General features: G+C 39.1%; 1 protein-coding gene across 2 annotated transcripts in view; it reads right to left on the bottom strand.

Annotated features, from left to right (window-relative positions):
- The window catches only part of LOC307040784 (venom factor-like), a 40,741-nt gene that overhangs the window by 18,580 nt on the left and 897 nt on the right, over positions 1–21,264 (bottom strand). Inside the window, exons 2-24 of one of the 2 annotated variants that reach the window (XM_079683897.1) lie at positions 21,199–21,216; positions 21,083–21,118; positions 20,486–20,524; positions 18,748–18,937; positions 17,966–18,131; positions 17,448–17,518; positions 16,948–17,039; positions 16,774–16,856; positions 16,567–16,654; positions 14,765–14,867; positions 14,422–14,536; positions 12,236–12,351; positions 11,940–12,083; positions 11,056–11,271; positions 10,708–10,908; positions 9,965–10,120; positions 8,942–9,071; positions 7,875–7,943; positions 5,437–5,733; positions 4,379–4,610; positions 2,333–2,418; positions 1,808–1,947; positions 33–242 (exon numbers count right to left, since the gene is read on the bottom strand). In XM_079683897.1, coding sequence (XP_079540023.1) covers positions 33–242; positions 1,808–1,947; positions 2,333–2,418; positions 4,379–4,610; positions 5,437–5,733; positions 7,875–7,943; positions 8,942–9,071; positions 9,965–10,120; positions 10,708–10,908; positions 11,056–11,271; positions 11,940–12,083; positions 12,236–12,351; positions 14,422–14,536; positions 14,765–14,867; positions 16,567–16,654; positions 16,774–16,856; positions 16,948–17,039; positions 17,448–17,518; positions 17,966–18,131; positions 18,748–18,937; positions 20,486–20,524; positions 21,083–21,118; positions 21,199–21,216 — 2,998 coding nt within the window. The remainder of the gene's footprint in view (positions 1–32; positions 243–1,807; positions 1,948–2,332; positions 2,419–4,378; positions 4,611–5,436; positions 5,734–7,874; positions 7,944–8,941; positions 9,072–9,964; positions 10,121–10,707; positions 10,909–11,055; positions 11,272–11,939; positions 12,084–12,235; positions 12,352–14,421; positions 14,537–14,764; positions 14,868–16,566; positions 16,655–16,773; positions 16,857–16,947; positions 17,040–17,447; positions 17,519–17,965; positions 18,132–18,747; positions 18,938–20,485; positions 20,525–21,082; positions 21,119–21,198; positions 21,217–21,264) is intronic. The other variant, XM_079683898.1, reaches the window with a different exon arrangement.

Here is a 21,264-nt window from a genome sequence, read left to right on the forward strand (position 1 = left end):
CCATCCCATCTTCATCATCAAGATCTCCTCACCACCACATTTAGAAGCTTCTGGATGCGGTCTCCTCCCATTGCGTCTCTGGCTACCACCATCACCTCCAGAGGGAGTTTCCCCACCACCAGCGGTACGATGGTGTAAGGCAACGCAACAGAAGCGCCGGCCGCCAGTGTCACTTCCTGTGTGTGTCTTTCTTTAAAGGCAATGCTGCACATGCCCTCTGTCTTCATCAGAACCACCCTCACCTAAACAGAAACAATCATAAGATGTATTCATTCAAGACTTAGGTTCAAGGTTCAAGGATGTATTGTCATGTGTACATAGCTACAGTGTAGATATGTCAATGAAAATCTTAGGTCACAGGCTCCTCCAACAGTGCAACACAATAGCCGCGTTCACACCGGAGTACTTTTCCCACTTTAGTTCCGATATAGTTCCGAAATGTCGCGTTCACACCAAAAAGAACCGGAACTCAAATTAGTTCATGAGAACCTTTTCACCCCCTTTTCCGGACTCTCATGCGGCTCTCTTGTGAGAAAAGAGCTATATTTCTGATTGGCTGGGCGGATTGCAAACCACGCCCCGTAAAACTCAAAAAAAAGTTTTGTGAAGCCACCATTTTATTATCCTCGCATTAGCATTATTAGCATTAGCATTAGCCCAGCGCAGAAACGCGAAGAGACTAACTTATGGCAACACAAAATAAATCATGGGAGCGGTGGAGATGAGGAGGTGTCGGCGTTCGGGCGATTTACTCGGAAGGAAGTCCCCAATAACCGGGGACTTCCTGCCGGGGACTCCGGGTGGCAGTATACGCCATGAAGTTGTTTGCGGCCTGCCAGTAAACCCAAAGCAGAAGAAGAAGAAGTGACTTCAGCGGCTTCATTTGCCTAATCCACCCCCAGGGATTTATTCCGGTGTGAACGCGATCTGTACTTAGTTCATCAGAACTAAAGAGTTCTGATGAACTAAGTTCTCATGAACCTTTGTGGGAAAAGTACTGCGGTGTGAATACGCCTAATAACACTGATACAAAAATATCAAATAGTGCAAGTAATACAAATAAAATAGAGCAAGGAGAGTGTCAGGATCTGTCTGTGTTTTGTTTTGTTCTGTCTTTGGTTTCCTGTTTTATTTTGAAAAAAGTGTTCACCGCCTGTCTTGCCTGTTGCTTTTTGTCTGTGTTCCCTCCTGTCTGATTACCTGATTGTGTTCACCTTGTGCCCCTGTGTTTTCTCCTCCCTCCTCACCTGTCTCTTGTTCTGGTTTTTCTGTCTGTCATTGTTAGTTCCTTTTTCTTGTTGACTGTGTTCACGGGGGAGAGAGTTCTGCCCTGTTTTGTTACGTGAAGCCTTGAAATAAAGGTATGTTCTGTTAAATCTGCGTTTGGGTCCTGCCTGCTTCACTCTACCCCGACAGAGAGTCTATATACAATATATTTAACTTATTTTATTGAATTAAGTTTGAGTGGACACCAAGCGCTTTTTGAAGCTAGGGTTTTATTGGTGATCCCCTGACCTTTCCTCTATCGACACCATAAGAGTCACCTTTGTGGTTCTATGGTAAGTGATATTCTTGGGTGAATGACAAGTAAATACCTGCAAAACTAATTCCCATCAGCCTCAGTTTCGAATACCAAATTAGGAGCAATTATTGGCAGCTAAAAATGTTTAACTGTGATGCTAGAATTAGCATTTAGCCTAACGCCTCACATAAGACATATTTTTCACTTTTAGACATTTTCGTTTTTATTTATCAGGCTACTCATGTTGCATATTTGCATCCAGTAGTTTTTGGGTGATTTTCTTACATGCAATTCGCCGTCGCCGTAGTTATGGACCACAGCCTTGATCTCGACCTGCTCGTTCCTTGCCACAGAATACGGCAGCCTCAGATCCACGAAGAAAGGTTTCCATGCTTTGACGTTGTAAGGCTTGGCTACACAAAATCCTGTGGAAATTCAGAAAAAACATCAGGGATTCTGAAAATGTTTGAATATATTTGTAGCATTTCCCTTCATCATTTGAGTTTAGAGATTCAACTTTCAGTCAGGATGTTTTTTGCAGAATTTGTTCAGCCTTTGCTTTGTATTACTATTAAGAATTAGATTTGCTAGGATTCACACTTAAAGTAATGCAGCTATTAAATCAATGAATGCGTTCACCTTTTTTCGATAAAGTGAAACAAATGAATGCCTCAGGTTGGTTAATAGATTACTGAGAATATATATAGACAGAGATATGGATGAAGATAGAATGGCAGGTGTGTCACAAAAAAATCACAAAAAAAGTAAGAGCCACATTGTGACTACCATCTCAGCCCCTGCCTCTCATACCTGTGTGTGGTGAGGAGCTTATGGCCAGAACCCCCCATTCTGTGATGCTGTCAGGTAAAGGGTGGTCCACGTTCGCAGACGCCAATCTGTTGATCAGGTTATTGTGTTCAAAACCATAGATATAACATTTTTTACCCTTCATCATACACCAGTTTCATGAGGTTTAGCTGATGTTTTTCACAGTGCAAAGAAAGACATTGCACACATACAGAATCTGCATTTGGTACACTGCAAAAATGTAAAATCTTGCCAAGTAGAGTTGTCTAATTTCTAGTCAGAATATGTGGTTACATTTTATATAAGACTTAATAACTTAAGTCTTGTTTTTAGACAAGGCATCTTAAGCATCTTTTTAAGTCAAAGTCTCTTAAAAACATCTTATTTTATAGGAAAATCTCCAACTGACATCAGAAAACCGAAAATGTCTAAGCATTTCTGGCTTTTTTTGGTACATATTCCCTAATTCTGGTCAAATATAGTTCAAAACAAGTTTTCCCAGCTAAATACAAGATCTCATTTATCTAATTATCCCATCTTTACTTCAAGAAATGTTACCAAGCCATGTTGTACTTGTTCTATTGGCAGATTTGTTCACTTATTAAAAACGAAAATACCTTTTTTTATGATATATTTACTTGTTTTTGGAGCAGCATTTTCTCCATTGTACCAACATGAATGTCTGTTTAACACGGGAAACAGAGTCAGTGTTGTTTACTCTGAGCTGTTTCTCCCGCTGCTATCACTGAACAAACAAATCCTGATGCAATGCAGGGAGTTCATAGTGCTGTGTGTTTCTCTCATATGATGAAACAGAGGCTTTACATTGACCCTGATCCATCTTTTGTATCAAATTTCAATGACTGTTTTTTTAATGAACCTGTTTGCTGGTCCATTCCAGCATTTTAAAATGTATATCCACACTTAACACAATACAACTGTGCCACTTGTTTCATCCTTTGTTCTTCTTAGTAAGGTCTATTTTTTAAATGGAGCATTCAAGAAACAGGTCTGTGAGGTTTATACTCAGGGGTGCACACAACTTTCTCAGTGAGGTACTGAAATGAGTACCTGGACTCAGTGTTTGGTACTCGCTCCCCTCAAAGTTCCCATGAAGCCCTCTGTATCGCGAATGTCAACGGGGGGGGGGCTCTGACCACAGAGCGTGTGAACGTTGTGATCACCTGTTTTAGCGCAGTGCTGCTGTACAGACCGACGTTAACAGCAGCCCTGTCTGTGCACACGGAAACCGGCTCTGTCGTCCGGTGATCTAACCGCATTCTGGAAAAGCTTCACATGTACGTCGGTACGCAAATACGCTTTGTGACACAAGTGACAGTACGCATTTCAGATTGTTGCCGCGCATGCGTACCTGCGTACCACTTATGTGCACCCCTGTTTATACTATATTACTTGCATTTATCTATGGGGACTTAATTAAAAGGTTGATATAAACTTAAAAGTGAGAGGGAAAGAGTATCATCTGCAAACTCGGAGTGCATCCTATGAACATTAAAATGCTTAATAAACAATACACTACATTTGTCCTATTCACTCAAGCTATTAAGAGAACAAATTACAATTTTCTAGCACATGTTCAAACAACTTGATGTATAATGGACAGTGATAAATCAAAATCAAAATATAATATAAAGAATGAAGCACCATTTTGAATTGGTTCAAGCCACAATTCAAATTGAATAAAAGGTTAAATGCTGTTTTAATTTAGGAACTTCCATTATAATTTTAACAACGTCCCTTATAGGTCTTGTCCACTACTTTAGGTTATTTTCACACTGCTCACGAACAGCTTTCAACCTGCAACAACCTTATTGCAGGACAATAATTCATAAATTGCACTTATATAAACCCAAACTAAAGAGTGATGTTTTTTTACTAGATAACTAAAGGTAAACTATTGAATGCATGTAAGTCGCTTTGGATACAAGTGTCAAGTAACAAGTAATGTAATGTAAAGCATCTTTGAAAAAGCACTATAAATATACCATGTATTATAATTATTAAATTATTATATAATATTTCCCTCACCCGTCTCTGTCTGCCTTGGTTGGCAGGTCAACATCCGTCCACAGCCAAGACTCGTAGAACTTGGATCGTAGACTAACTTCAGTCTCATCCAGATACTCCCACTCTTCCTCCTGGTCCGCCTCCACCTCTTCTTCTTTTTCTATAAAGTTTTTTCTTGCCGTGAACCATGGTAAGGAATCCGCATCAGGCCGTGGGCGCTGTTGCGGAAATTGTCGAGAACCAATTTCACGACCTATGTGAACACATTTATATATGATTACACGTTGTTAATAAGTCCACAACCCAAGCACTACAACAATTCCCTGCACAGTAAAAGGTTAGGAATTGTCTTTGAAATAAAAGATCAGTAAGAACCTTCCTCGTGAAATAGACAAAGTGATTTAAGCCAAAGATTATTACAAATTCAAATGAAGAGGAGGCGTGCTGTGAACTATTTTAAAGTAAAGTTAGATTACCCTCAGTCAGTGTTCTTACCTTTCAAAATAATGGACAGCCTTCAGATTATTCCATGATTATATAAAGAATTTGATTACAGTACATTAAATGGACAATGCCATGACGGTGAATTCCATTGTACTCTAAATGGGACCATCATTTACAAATGAAGATCATAAGGAATACTCAAACTAACTTTTGAGACCTTGAACTCATGATTGCTAAGTTAATTTTCTTATAAACTTCTATACAATCTGACTCTGTGGGCAATTAGAGACAATATAGGTTTTAGGCACTTCCACATTGGATTTACTTTTCAAACCAACTAGCCTGATGCCCATGATGAATTGATTTATCCCTGACTTTGTATTCAACAACAGCATCAGCTACTTTCTTAATCCGTCTAAAACTTTAGTTTGTGACCAAAAACCTAAAAAACTAAAAACATTCCCATCAGCCTCAGCTGTACTTTGTGTTTAGTGATAATTTGAAATTGTCAGCATGCTAACACAATAAAGCAACCCTAAAAACATTATACCGCTTAATTTCAAAGAAAGATGTTTAAATGTCTCAACATATCTCGCTAACTACAGAATGGGAAAAGGTTGAGGTAGAGTTCTTACTAAATGGTCGTATTTCTTCAGCATTGGGAACCATCTGCCTCAAAAAAAAGATTGGAAAAGTGGGCATTGGTTGAGGGGTGGTGGTGGGCGGAGGTGTTGTAAAGGGTTGTGGGGTTGTCGGAACCTCGGTGTTAAACTCCTGGTTCCTGTAGGTGGCGCAGCAGTAGCGGAAAGCCTTCATGCACTCCCAGCCCTCTGTGATGTAGAGGGAGCGCCGCGTGCAGGAGTACGGCATGGGGATCTCCCTGAGGCCGTCCTTACAGCAGCGGCGCTGCAGCTTCTCTTTGTAATGACTCTCTGTGGGGGGGGGGGGGGCAGAACACAGTCATCAGTGCAAGAGGTGGGAAGTAGTGGAGTACAAATACTTTGTTATTCTACTTAAGTACATTTTTCTGGTATCAGTACTTTACTCGACTACTTATTTTACTGAGGACTTTTTACTTTGACTTCTTACATGTTGAACACAAATACCTGTACTTTCTACTTCTTACATGTTGAACACAAATACCTGTACTTTCTACTTCTTACATGTTGAATCCAAATACCTGTACTTTCTACTTCTTACATGTTGAATCCATACCTGTACTTTCTACTTCTTACATGTTGAATCCAAATACCTGTACTTTCTACTTCTTACATGTTGAATCCAAATACCTGTACTTTCTACTTCTTACATGTTGAATCCAAATACCTGTACTTTCTACTTCTTACATGTTGAATCCATACCTGTACTTTCTACTTCTTACATGTTGAATCCAAATACCTGTACTTTCTACTTCTTACATGTTGAATCCATACCTGTACTTTCTACTTCTTACATGTTGAATCCAAATACCTGTACTTTCTACTTCTTACATGTTGAATCCAAATACCTGTACTTTCTACTTCTTACATGTTGAATCCAAATACCTGTACTTTCTACTTCTCACATGCTGAACACAAATACCTGTACTTCTCTCATTTTCCAAACAGGCTGGTTCCTTTAGTCTGAATGTGTGTTTGGTGGCGTGATCATTATTATTTAGAGTCATTGCATGCCTATTGATTTGAACACGATCCGTGTATCCATCATTTCCTGGTCTTCTCTAAAGAAGAGGGACCAATGGAAACGTTGTCATGTTGCCGTTGTTCAGCATGGAAACATTCATTAGCTAACAATGACATTATTGTTCTATTAATATAAAGGGAGGTCAGGTACTCTTTAAAACAGCTGCTAGTTATGGGTACTTTTTACTGAAGTACATTTCAAAGCCTCTTTACTTTTACTTGAGTAAAGAAGTTTAGTCAGTACTTCTACTTTCACCAGAGTATTTTTAAACACAAGTATCTCTACTTCTAATTGAGTAAAGGATGTGTGTACTTTTGCCATCTCTGATCAGTCCAAGCAATCAAATATTTTTCATTTGAATAATTGCTTAAAAGAAAACGTCTGATGGGTTTGTGACCCAATTATATTTTTGCTCATCAGTTGTTGGCTAGTTTTTTTTTTACACTGTGTTAATGTAGGATTTGCTTTTCCTCACTTTCTATATAGTAGCCTACTGTCCCAGCGCCAAAAAAACAGGAAAGGGAAGATGTTCAGGGAGTCGGTCATTAATGGGAAAATAACACAGACAGAATTCATACGCAAAAGATTGTATTGACTGCCCTAACTACGGTAATTTTAGATTGTATTGACTGCCCTAACTACGGTAATTTTAGATTGTATTGACTGCCCTAACTACGGTAATTTTAGATTGTATTGACTGCCCTAACTACGGTAATTTTAGATTGTATTGACTGCCCTAACTACGGTAATTTTACCTCCTGTCGGTTTTCTTCTGATACCCATTTCGTGCATCCCGCAAATATAAAAATGAACAGTATACCAGGGTACTTTCTGCTGGAGGAAAACTCATGTATTTTTGTAAAAAAAAAAAAAAAAGTTTAAATGACCAGACTACTTCTGCAGATGGATATGATGGCAAGTGGTCTCTCAATAAGATTCAAATGTTTTATTCTCATATGCACATAGCTATAGTGTAGAAATGGCAATGCAATTCTTCTGACCTGAGCTCCTCCAACAATGCAACATATACTATACTGTAATGAAATACAAAAACACAAAACAAAAATGCACTAAGTCTATATACATGTAAAAATCTATATACAGGTAAATGAAACAACGAAAAGTAAAGAAACACTGATAAGACCGTCCTTAGCAGCGGTCTGCTAGCGGAAAAGGGCAGACTGCTGAATGTCCTAATAGACCAATCAGAATCGATTATTCAACCAAGCTGTGCAACAACTCAAACTGGATTTAATGTTTCTTTCTGCTGGATGTGTCAAAAGGCAACGTTTTGCTAAACCCCAAAAATATAAAAATATCAGCCAGTCATTTTAGATTTTCTTTTCCATAATCAGACAATTAATGCAGTTATTTTAATCTTTTTACTCACCCAGCTCGGCTTTACGCTGCAGCTTTTCAGCAGAGCGTCTCCTTCTGGCACTACCGGGACACTTCAGAGCTGATCAGAGGAGAAAGACGTCCTTAGTATTTTTAATATACAATAGATCATCGTTTTGCTAATCAGTACCTTTATCATATAAATTATTATTTTTTATTACATAAATATGATCAAATATAACCAGTTATTTAAAAAAGAAATCTTGTGCCTCCCGTATATCAAGAATGTAAGAAATGTAAAACGGAAATGTTCAAACTAAAAAATACTCAGATGCTTTCCTATTAATAATTTTATTTACAGGTATTTGACGGTTTAAGTGGACAGTTTTAGAGCCCCATGAGAGTTTAACATGACTTTCTCTTTTCTTTTGTATGCATATATGCAAAGGATACCTTCTATCCAAAGCGTGCTATCAATGCAAACATTTTGGCATTAAATGAGCCGTCATAGGAGTTACTGTTTGTCAAATTCAAAAGTATAGAAGCTCCAGTATTTCTTCACTTTTAGCAAGCACACAATGTAAACATGGCCTTCAGTTACCAAACAACACTTTGACTCCAACGGCTTACTGTGACGAGAGACATTATCTACACAGTATACTATATGTGCTACTATTTTAACATCCATCTGATGTTTCTTATTTAAGGAAAAGGTCATAAAAACAGCTTGCATCTCATCAAAACAGGTCATTATGTAACAATATTTTAAAGACTTTGCACTTTTCTCCCCAATGTATTTAATTGAGAGACGTTTAATTACTAATACAAAAATGAAGCAATAATAACTACTGTAATGACTCATATAAGATGACAAGAACAAGAAGGGAGTTTGTTTAAAACACAGAATATTACGTTATTGAACTGTGAACTACTCTGTGTCTTGCTTACCAGCTCGAGGGAAAGTTAGTTGACAACAAGTGAATTCAGTGTTTCACCCACTGAAACATAATCAAAACAAGGCCAACTTGACATATCACTAAACATTTTTACAATATTGTAATAGCCCAAATCCACCAAACACCCGGGCTGAGCGTGTCGTGGCTCCATGCTCGTAGGTACCTTGTCTGATAAGAGTTTCGAGCCCGGTGCTGGAGGCGAAGAGCAGTCCGGCGTCTGAGAGCACCGCCAGGGCATTTTGGCCTCCCCCTCGGGTGCAGCCGATGTCTCCGTGCTCCACCGTGCCCCAAATCTGGGAAGACATGTGTTAGGGTTAGGGGTTTTGAGCTCGGTATAAAACAACAAACAAAAACACTTAGTGAACAGAACCTTCACAACTTGTTGACTTTTGAGAAAAAGTTAGAATTTTGAGAAAGAGTCAGAATTTTGAGATTTTCATTAAAAAAAAAAACATTTTGAGAAGAAACTCAGTATTTTACATGACAGGATGTCTGATTACCTAGAAGAACCGGTATTCCTCCATATTTGGACTGTGTAACTCCCTCTCTTGGATATCAGCATGTGAAGGACACTGTTCAGGAACTAGTTTTACCAAATGCTCTGTATGTGATGACTACTTCCATTCTTGAGAGGATGATAAATGCATGGATCATGAGATTGAAGCTCAAGCCGGTGACGAGCAGAGTGATCTGGCTCATGCTAAAAACTTTTTGCACTGTATCATATATTACATTTTGTGTGTTGCAGATATGATACCTCATTTTATCATTTAAAGTAGTTCAATGTGCAGACTTTACAGATTCTACATTATGCCATGGATTGATTGTCTTACTCTTTGTATTTATATAATCCTAAAAAACACAAAAACACACACACACACACACACACACACACACACACACACACACACACCACACACACACACACACACACACACACACACACACACACACACACACACACACACACACACACACACACACACACACACACACACACACAGCGAGCCATGGTGACTGACTGGGAGCCTCAGTGGACTGTGACCACAGATACAGTAGACTGTTAACTACTTTAAACACACACACACACACACACACACACACACACACACACACACACACACACACACACACACACACACACACACACACACACACACACACACACACACACACACACACACACCTTCCCTTGTGTAAGTCTGTCCCTGTTGAGGAGAAACACAGCGTTGTCCACGGCCACCAGGTTGACCTTTGCCCCCGGGTCACCTCTGATCTGGAAACTAAAGCTCTTTCCAGGCGTGTAGTCTCGACCTATGCCGTCGACCGGCCCGACATTCAGCTGTAAGAGATAAACAAAAGAGTGAAAAGCAGAATAAAATATCTAATTTTCTGGATAGCTTGTCTTTCAAACAAGATCAGGATATAAAATAAGATTAGCTTTGTTCCATAATTGTCTTATTGTCAACAAACCCCACAAAAAGAACAGCATCAATATGTCTCCCAATCATTTCTGATCTCTTTACGCAGTCAGTGGGACTCAAACGCGTTAATTCCTGCTTAAGACTAAAATCTATAAAACAAGCTTCATTTTCTGAAAGGCTCAGTATATCCCTGAACGTCAATGTTTAGAGACGTGTTCATTTTAACCATTCATGTTATTTTTGCCATTTCCATTTTGTTTGTTATCAGAATTGACACGAGATGGTAGACCAAAGGACATTTTAAATCAACCAAAATTGTAAAATATATTTCTGTTTCAATCTGTCCCTGTTAGGGCGAGCTCTCTGGTTGCAAAAAGAAGTGTGATTGAATGGGAGGCTATAAGAAATGTACCCTTCTTCTCCGTTGATTTAATAGCATTTTCCTGACTTGCATGTTAAACTCTATAAGCTAAGACAACTCTGAGAGTGAGAGCCGATGACTCACCCCTCCAGCGCAGGAATCTTCCACATCCACCCAGATGGAGTCCGGCACCACCTCATGACCCTCATCCCAGGGGATACTGTAGAACGCCACAAAGCGGAAAGAGGGCATCATCTCCGGAGTGATATGAAGTCCGACACTGGTGATCAGCTGACCTGCCACATCCAAACGCTCAGCAACAATGATTTTGCCTTTATTCACCACCTTTTGTTTTGAGGAGAAATCCATGATCATCACGTTTTATTTTATTAGTTTTTTACGATTTTGTTGCTGAAGGTTCTACTTGTACTTATTTCCATGTGTGTTGGAAATGGGCTGTAATGGATTTGTAATTCTGTGTTCTTGTCTCACCAGGTAGGTGATTTGTGTGATGTATTGTCTGTGTGTTGGGTCTGCAACAGTGATGCTCATCTTCAGGGACAGACTGTCTCCAACAGACACTGTGTTGGTCCCTGTGGAGATGTACAGGTAGTTTGGTTTACGGCTTCTTAAGGCGGCGAACGGCTGAACAGTGATCTGTTGTTTGGCCTGCTGCTCTGGCCTGAGTCCAGCCTGCACCGTCTCAGCCTGGGAAGCAGAAGGAAACAAAATAAAGTGTGAGATTTTGCTTTTGATAATCCTAAAGGTAGCCTTACTGGCTTTTTGCTCAGGGGGGTGAGTAGCCGTCAACCAATCAGAGTATCAGATTTTCGATCCACAGCCATTGCAGGTTCCTTAGGCAAGATACCTAAACCCAAAATTGCTCACATAGGCATATCAACGGTATTGAAGTATGTGCTGCTTCACATTAAAGTGTCAGCTAAATCACTTGTCATGTAAAGAGAACAAAGCATTGTTCGAAAAAATCCTTGGTCAATGCGTTACACGAATAGCCATTATGTATCTCAGCGGCCAATAACGATAATAATGTCTATTATTACAATGACAAAATAATGTCTTTAAAATATGTTTTTTTCCAGGATTTGCACATTTAGAAAAATAACCTAAAGTAATCCGCCAACCCACGACTTCACATAATGACTATCTTGATTATTGTTTAGAAAACAACTAGATTGAGATTATTAATAATCAGTAGAAAGTAGCTTGTTTCATCCAAAAGTAAATGTGCCGTCATCTAAAGCAAAAGCAAAATCTTCACATCGCATTTTTTACTCGAGCAGTTTGTCTATAGATGAATGATTAATAACGTAAAGATAAGATGGGTCAAGGCTCTGTGAGAAGGCAGTCGTACTCACAGTGATGGTTTGTGCGTGTTGTTGTGGAGGCATGTTGACGGTGGCTCTGGTGGTGGCGGAGGACACAACCAAGGGCGTGTCTAGAAATGTCACCTTGACTATGACGTTTCTGGCTGGAGAACCGTCATGTTGGCTCACTTGGATCTGTTATTTTTGGGGGGAAATGGACCTCTGTGAGTACAGTTTTCCACCAACGTTTTGACACAGAGGATCCACTTGTGGTGTTTCATTTGACTGAACAAAAACCGAAGTCCAGTTTTTGCAAAGTGATTATAGACACAGAAGATGGTCCTTACTGTGAAGTCCAAGGGCAGGCCCGGCTTGAAGTACTTTGGTACGTCTTTGAAGGATATGGCATACGGAGACTCCACAATTTTAATGCCAGTCTTTTCTGCTTCAACCAAATCACTGCCTGTAAAGGAGGAAACTATGGGTCATGAATAACAATAACCACAAACCTGGATACTTTCAGGAAGCCAGACTCAAGTTTCCCCTGTGAGATGTAGACTTCTTTATACCATGTTATACCACTCTTTGTTGTCTTAAGGTAAACTTGTTCCCTTTTTAATGTCACATTGTTTGCTTGAGTTATTGGAAGTGGAGAGTTTTAATAACTGGTAGTCTTTTGTCAAATGCAGCTAATGTCTCCTTATATCAAACCTAAAGCAACAAACCGGTCTATCTGTATTTGCTGTGGAATCCCCGTCAGATCAGATTGGTTGTGTTTTTGGGTGCAGTCCTGATGAGGGTGTTTACTGCGAACACTACTCAATCCTGCTTGGCATCATATCATCAACACACACACACCACAACACAGACTATAACACCCCCTTGCTGCTAAATAGAAAACCAACTTTGTGCAATACTTGCTATATGTGCAATATATATATGCCATTAATAACTGTGTAATTTATACCTGGCTGCTAAACCCTTGTTACTGTTACAAAGTATGTATCTTGTATTTTGTAGATTGTGTAACTTGCTGCTGTTAAATACCGTCAAACTATGTGCAATATATACTTTGTATAAATATGCATCTTTAATATCTGTAATATATACCGGGTTTCTAAATCCTAAGAACTGCTACAGGATTTGATTTGTTTTTTATCTGTATTGTTGAAAATGATGTAACTTTTTATCTTTTTTTTTTTTTAGCATATTGTTTATTATATTATAACTTAGTACTTTTTTTAACGCATTTAAGATATTCAACACTCAGCTGTCTGTGGCTCTTTCCTGCTGTAACGCTGAAAATGTCCCCTCTGTGGGACTAATGAAGGTATTCTGATTCTGATTCTGATGTGTTACAGGGGAGTGGTCATGATCCAGCTGTCAGTCTTGATCCAGTCAAGAAGCCGGAGGCAACATCTAATTTGATCTAGAGTTCTGCGTTGGCTGGACGAGACTCAAAGGTGGAGTCAATCGTCCACTCGGAGGCGTGTACAATAGCACTTTTGCTTCCATTTCTGGAATCACCTAGACAGACTAGGGATCCAACAATAAAACATGGAACACGTGATGTCGGTACCCAGACGGTGTCATGAGGAAGACATTGGAGTTGGACGTCACGACATCTTCTGTGGATGGGTCCTACCTAGAGGATGAAAAGAGCCAGACCTCTGCGCTCAAACTTCCCACCAACTCCCCTGCCATGCCTGTTTGTTTCATCGCCTGGGCATGACGACCACTTCTATACGTTATTAACTGAGTTGGAGAACCCACGTGCAGTCTGAGGTGAGGCTAAAGAGTTCATTGGTCCAAAAAAAGAAAAGAGTTTCTTATTCCTGTGTCCAGAGGAAAAAAGTAGTGATCTGATATTGACCGGTGACACCTGGAACAGATTCCATCTAACACATGGATGGCTGTTGGAAGAGGAAGGACCAACCGTGTTAGTAGCAACAGAGCAATGTACTGGCCAGCGAGATGGATGACAAGGACGATGACCTTGGGATATTCAAAGGGCCCGGTGAAGGTCTTGGCCACTTTAAGGTATCTCAAGTAGGAGGTTAGATAATAATAATAATAATAATAATAATAATAACATAGAAAGTGAGACTTATCTGGTGAAGGGGATTTGTTTTGGTATTCTGTTCGAATATCTTTCCCCAGAAGGGCATCATTCATCTTCAACTGGACTTTTGCTTTTGACCTTTAAATCTAATTCATCACCCTTTTCGTAAAAGGCCCACATTTTTCAAAAGCCTGAGTCAGAGGGAAGAGTTAACATTTTGATGACGTGATTTTGTCCACATGGCTAAAGGTCAGGTTGCAACTCACCAAAGTATCGATCTGTCCTTTATGTTGAAAAAACAAACTACATTGCGACACCTCGGAGAGTTTAGTCTTACTAATCTCTGGTGCAACAGGAACAAGGCAAACATAACACTAACACTGCACAGCACATTTCGTTTTTGTCCCTAAGACAGATACATTTTAAGGATGGGAAATGATTGACATTGACATGATGACATGAGGTGCTGACCTGACTTGGTGAGCACTGAGGCCTTCACATACACAGAGCTGCCCACAAGAGATCTGATGTTGGGGTGAGCTCGTTTGAGCTCCTCGATACTCAGTTTGACCACTCCTCCATCCAGCTGCAGGAAAAGAAGAACACAGAAAGTAAATCATCGGATTTCTAGTTTACTATAACTTCACATTTTTCCAGAAATGAATTGACCGCCTCCAACACCAATGTTTTCCACGTACACAGTTTAGTAGGCATATTGTCTTTTATCTGATCAATAGCAAGAAACTGAATATGTTGTGCACGTGTATGTAGTCAGTGACAGCAGCCTAGTATTTCAGAATAAGCAGTGACTCACATCTGTCACTTGCATCACTCCAGGCAACCTCCTCATCTCTTGGTTGATCTTCACTCCAAACACCACATAGGCCGTGCCCTGGACCGGCTCCCCATACAGGTATCTGAGACACAACGATCACACAATCGGAAGTCTTCATACTTCATATTTTCAAATAGACCTGAAGATTTGGGAGGAATATCCTTATGTCACCAGATAACCTTATAAACAAGGTTCATGTGTATGTTCCTGTGTTTTAGTATGACGATTGATTGCCCTTGCACAATGGGAAGTCAATAGTGAGCACTTCATATTTGCGTACATATTCGAAAATCTCTATATATTCATCAGATATCCTATTAAACAAGGTTTGTGTGTATGTTCCTGTGGTTTAGTATGAGAATAGTGCATGTAAACTTCTGAATTATTATTATGAAAAACTTGGACTCCCATGTCTCCCCCTTTCACACAGCCCCGACTCATCTCTGCAATCGTCTCAAAAGACACATTTATTGAAAACAGATAGATGTAATAATTTCCAAATAAAATATCTTAACTCAGTCCTTATTTGTTGGCGTTCAGAGATATTTGAATATGGTTTAAGAGTTAAAGTTTGTGAATTAAGTCAATTACAGTGGTGTGTTTGTGTGTGTGTGTGTGTGTGTGTGTGTGTGTGTGTGTGTGTGTGTGTGTGTGTGTGTGTGTGTGTGTGTGTGTGTGTGTGTGTGTGTGTGTGTGTGTGTGTGTGTGTGTGTGTGTGTGTGTGTGTGTGTGTGTGTGTGTGTGTGTGTGTGTGTGTGTGTGTGTGTGTGTGTGTTTAAAGTAGTTAACAGTCTACTGTATCTGTGGTCACAGTCCACTGAGGCTCCCAGTCAGTCACCATGGCTCGCTGTGTGTGTGTGTGTGTGTGTGTGTGTGTGTGTGTGTGTGTGTGTGTGTGTGTGTGTGTGTGTGTGTGTGTGTGTGTGTGTGTGTGTGTGTGTGTGTGTGTGTATATATGATAAACAAAGTGTTTTGATACTATTTATGGCTAGGTGGTTGACCTGGTTAACCCTTTTGACCTGTGTGAAATGTGTGCTTTGAGAAGGTTAAGGTTTGACTTGTATGGCAGATGTGGTTAGACAACATTCTTGGTACTTCAGTGACTCCTGATATCAAAGAGATTATCACACATATAAGACTCAGTCACTCAAGACTAAAGGTTCTGGAATAAAATGTACATAATTTTCAATTTTGCTTTATTTTAAACATCCATTTTGTTTAGTCTCCATGTCTTTACATGTCTTGTTGTAGTGAAACATCTGATAATACATGTTAAATGCTAAAACACAGGCTTAGGTCAAAAAATATATAAACTCACTGACTAAAATGGGACATTATAGACATGTCCCCAGGAGTGACATTGAAATTCGTGTGTATGCAAATATATGCAAATGTATATACATTTTGGTCCCCTATAACCATTTCTACTGGGTTTATCCTGAGTCCCCATTAGTGATGGGGATAACATCATTGTATATTTATTTTGTTTTAGTATGTTTTTAACGTGTGTTTGAGTTAACTAAGCAAGGGCAAGTGTCCCTGATTTTTTTTCAGACCTCTAGGCCCTCTAAAAAGGGTGGTCCCCTGAAGTGATGATCAGAAAAAAGGTCCTCAATGCACACGACAACCAGCATGTGTGTGTGTGTGTGTGTGTGTGTGTGTGTGTGTGTGTGTGTGTGTGTGTATGTGTGTGTGTGTGTGTGTGTGTGTGTGTGTGTGTGTGTGTGTGTGTGTGTGTGTGTGTGTGTGTGTGTGTGTGTGTGTGTGTGTGTTGGACAAACCTGGCCCAGATCTCTACTTCCAGTTCAGTATCATCCAGGTCGAGGAAGGACTTTTTGGGCGTCAGAGTAACATTAAAGGCAGGAAGCACTGAAACACAACACGCCATAAATATGCTACATTAGACCTCAACCGAAAAGTGATATTCAGATATGGAAAGATGTGATGCTTAAAGGAAAAAAACATACGTCTTGTTTGAGTTGACCTACCATATTTCTTCACCTGGAACTGGGAGGTGAAGGTGTTCTGCTCCCTGTGGTCAAATTTTGCAATCACTGTCCATTGTCCTTCACTGCCGAAGTAAAACAATGTATACATGATAAACACCTACGTTCACATAAAGTGGAAGGTGTTAAAATATTTAATAATAATTAGGCTTTTACTTGACAATTTCTGAGAGAGGAAAAGTGTCAGCAAAAACGCCGTCAAAAGCTTGGATCCTGGAGACCTGTTTAACCACAACACCGTCGGGATTCTGAAACACACACACACACACACACACACACACACACACACACACACACACACACACACACACACACACACACACACACACACACACACACACACACACACACACACACACACACACACACACACACACACATATTCACAATTCATTAACATAGATTGAGCTAAAAACAGCTATGGCTAACACAATATCAAAACCTATGACCTGTTGTGTTACCAAAGCATTGCACCAGGTAGAACATCTTAAGACTCTCTTTTTTGTACATCCCATTTCAACATCTATATTTAAACTTAACATAAACCAGGCCTGCAAAAAACAATTCATCTACTAAGCTTTTAGACTGTAATATAGTTGTAAAAAATGCACCTTAACGCACCAAGGTAATGTTTTTAAATGTTTTTAATTCCTTACCTGGATATCTATTGTGACGGAGCTGTTAAAGGCCTTAAAATCTAGTGAGGACGTGAACACTCTGAAACGAACTGGAGAGGGAAAGAGACAAAAATCAGCCAAAAAAACACCCAAAATAAAATATTCACTATCTGTACAGCAGCCTTTATTAGCATTATTAACATAACTGCTCCTCATACATCATCTCCTGCTGCTATTAAAAGTTATACTACCACTAAATCCATTACAAAAAAGTGGATTAAACTACAGCATATTTTTGCTGGAAAGATTTTTTTTTTAATCTAATCCAATGAAAACCTGCTGCATCAAACAGAAGCAGCAGTTTCATCGCACATTCTACGTTGCATTGCGGTAATGTTATTTATATATTATATGCAATTATTAAACAAATACCATGCATAAAAATACATACATCTCAAAAATAGAAGAGATGCTACATGCCAGATTATAGATAAAATATAATTTCCATTCTTCTTATTATACATTTGGATTGTTTTATCAGTGTCTCCAGCTCTCACCAGTATCTCCGGGTTTATAGATGGGCTTGTCTGTCTGGATGAAGATGTATCCAGAGTGAAAGGACACCATCAGTATCTTCTCGATCGTGTGGTAGCCAACAAAATGCACCTTCAGATACACATACTTGTGCGACTTTTCTTCGCGTTTCAAGCCATTCGAGGAGAGCTGGGGGAGGATTAGATTTACCCAGTTATTGTTGAGTTTTATTCCATGTTGCTTTCCGAATGTATTTACTTGTGTTATATGTGTGTATATGAGTGCCATGGTGAGTTTTATTTTCTAACTATAGGTGGTTAAGACAAGTGCGTTTTTGCCAATTTACACTCATGTCTTGTACGAGCCATTAACTGAGTTTATTATAACGTTTTGTTTTTATTTTATTGTTTAATATGTCTTGCTTTATTAGTATACATGGTCTACAGATATTATATGTTGAATATTTATCTACTCACCTAAGTTCTTTACGCCCCTGAATATATTTGTTGACACCCCTTGGTCTCCTATTTGCTATAGTATCTCTGTTTATGGGGAAGGGGTTGGTTTTAAACGAGGGAAGCTAAACCAGTTCAACCAGACACACTCAGAAGGAGAGATGTATGGTGAAAATGGAAAATAAATGGATTCATCTTGACAAATGGATTATTGTTCTGGATTATTTGTGCGCCGAAATCCTACCCCCGTATGTTGGAATGTTAGCTGTATATATATGTATGTTGGCTGCTCTAGAAACTTCTAAGCCAATACATGTCTCTTTGAACTCGACATTTTGATTAATTGTTACCTGAAGAGTTTTGAGAGTGTGATATCCATTTTCCAGATTCAGTGTGACGGAGTCCTGCAGGAACGTTTTGCTCTTACTGTAGTCGAGGATTGAGATGGAGACAGTGACGGGGGAGGACAGACCTTCTGCCTGGAGGAAGATGTTCTCCTGGCTGTCTGCCCTCAGCAGATCTGGAGCTAGCACAGTAAACCTGCAGGAAAATATTCATGAACGATGCGGGGGCTGCCACAACTTTAAAGAGGCCCTATTGTGCTTTTTCTGTCTTTCCTGTAGAGTGTTCAATAGGTTGTTGTACATGTAAATGGCCTGCAAAGGCTAAATCAGAGCAGAATGGGCTCTGGTTTCAGACAGAGGGTGAAAAGAGGTGCTGCAGCACAGGGAGTATGAGAGAAATAAAGAGCTATTTGAACATTAAAGCATGGAGACATATAGAGACACTACATACTGATATACACCTGAACATCAGCAGGAGAGGACTCTTTAAAGTAGAGACACTACATACTGATATACACCTGAACATCAGAAGGAGAGGACTCTTTAAAGTAGAAACACTACATACTGATATACACCTGAACATCAGCAGGAGAGGACTCTTTAAAGTAGAGACACTACATACTGATATACACCTGAACATCAGCAGGAGAGGACTCTTTAAAGTAGAGACACTACATACTGATATACACCTGAACATCAGCAGGAGAGGACTCTTTAAAGTAGAAACACTACATACTGATATACACCTGAACATCAGTAGGAGAGGACTCTTTAAAGTAGAGACACTACATACTGATATACACCTGAACATCAGCAGGAGAGGACTCTTTAAAGTAGAGACACTACATACTGATATACACCTGAACATCAGCAGGAGAGGACTCTTTAAAGTAGAGACACTACATACTGATATACACCTGAACATCAGCAGGAGAGGACTCTTTAAAGTAGAGACACTACATACTGATATACACCTGAACATCAGCAGAAGAGGACTCTTTAAAGTAGAGACACTACATACTGATATACACCTGAACATCAGCAGAAGAGGACTCTTTAAAATTGAGAAACGACATACTAATATGAACCTGAAAATAAGCAGAATAGGGACTACCGCAATTACTTTTGCTACTCCTGGCGACCATGATAACATACAGTACAATGATTGTAATTATACGAATCCTCGAAAAATAACTGCCATTTAATATGATGCTTACAGGAACCTTTCATAAAATCTGTCACAAATACTAACAACAATTGTGTTTGTACATGTTCAATGAACACACTCATCATACTTCATGGATAATTATCCAGTCAGTGAACAGCAGATCAGATCATATCAATAGAGATAGGTGGAGAAATAAATATCTATATCTTTGTGTAGTCCCTTCCACATTAGTATTCATACTTTAAGCGATAACATTCACACAAATATTTGAACAGTTATGTAAATTAAATCAATTCCATTTAAATGTTTCATTATGTATCAGGTCACAATTTGACTTTGATATCTGACCCTGAATACGGCTACTACTTTTACGTTACTTTTGCTGTTGCAGATCCACAATAAACCACTAACAATAACACTTAAATGTCTTCAATTGTTACAGAAAGATAACAGAAATTCCAAGAAAGAAAGCCAAGAAAGAGATTGGATCTCAGAAATGAATACAAACGCTGCAAATCCTGCGAAAGTCGTTCAAATGTAAAAAAAATTGGACACACTGTCATATGGCAACCGTACCTTGGCTCAGAACTGACTGTGACCCTTAGCCTTGGTCTCCTTAAAAAAAACAAAACAGAATCAATATTATTGTTATTCATGACACAACTGCAAAATGAGGCAAAACAATTATGAATGTGTATTATAACATGGCAAGGTCAGTCATATGGTATGAAGACAAGGAGAGGGGGAAAGGTCGAGACATTTATAGGAAATGTTATTTTAAGAGTAAAATAAGAATAGAAGCAGGAATGTATTTATATGTTCTTGTCAAACATGGTGTATCTTATCATGTATCTACCACTGAATAGGCTTAACCTTAATATGTTCTGGGATTAACTGGAGAAAGAGTCTTTTTAAGAGCCGTCCCATCTCTATAAGGTCATTTTTAGTAACACAGATATGTAAAAATGGTATTGAAAGATATGATAATTCAGCATCAATGATGGAAATCCTGTCATTCAAACACCAGCGATGATTCTATTGAATTCGTGTTTTAATTAATTTTGTTTTTTTATTGATTTCCATTGATACAGAGTTTAATCAAACACATTTTTTCAAAATTAAAAACATGATACTACATGTTGTTTTCTGTTAAGTGCAGCTTTAGTTACTTACTCGTGGAGTTCCCAGAAATGTTCTATCGGTGTAAATCTGGGGAGCAGTTTCATAAATCATAACTTGTCAGAGACAGAGGTTAAAACTAAACATTTGATCTCTGTGCAAACACTTACCTGTTTATCCAGCTGGGTCTGTAAAGAGGACAGACCCATTAGTTAGAGAGGAAACAAAGCTTTAAA

This window comes from Notothenia rossii (genome assembly GCF_949606895.1).
Source record: "Notothenia rossii genome assembly, chromosome: 1".
In the NCBI taxonomy this organism is placed as follows: Eukaryota; Metazoa; Chordata; class Actinopteri; order Perciformes; family Nototheniidae; genus Notothenia; species Notothenia rossii.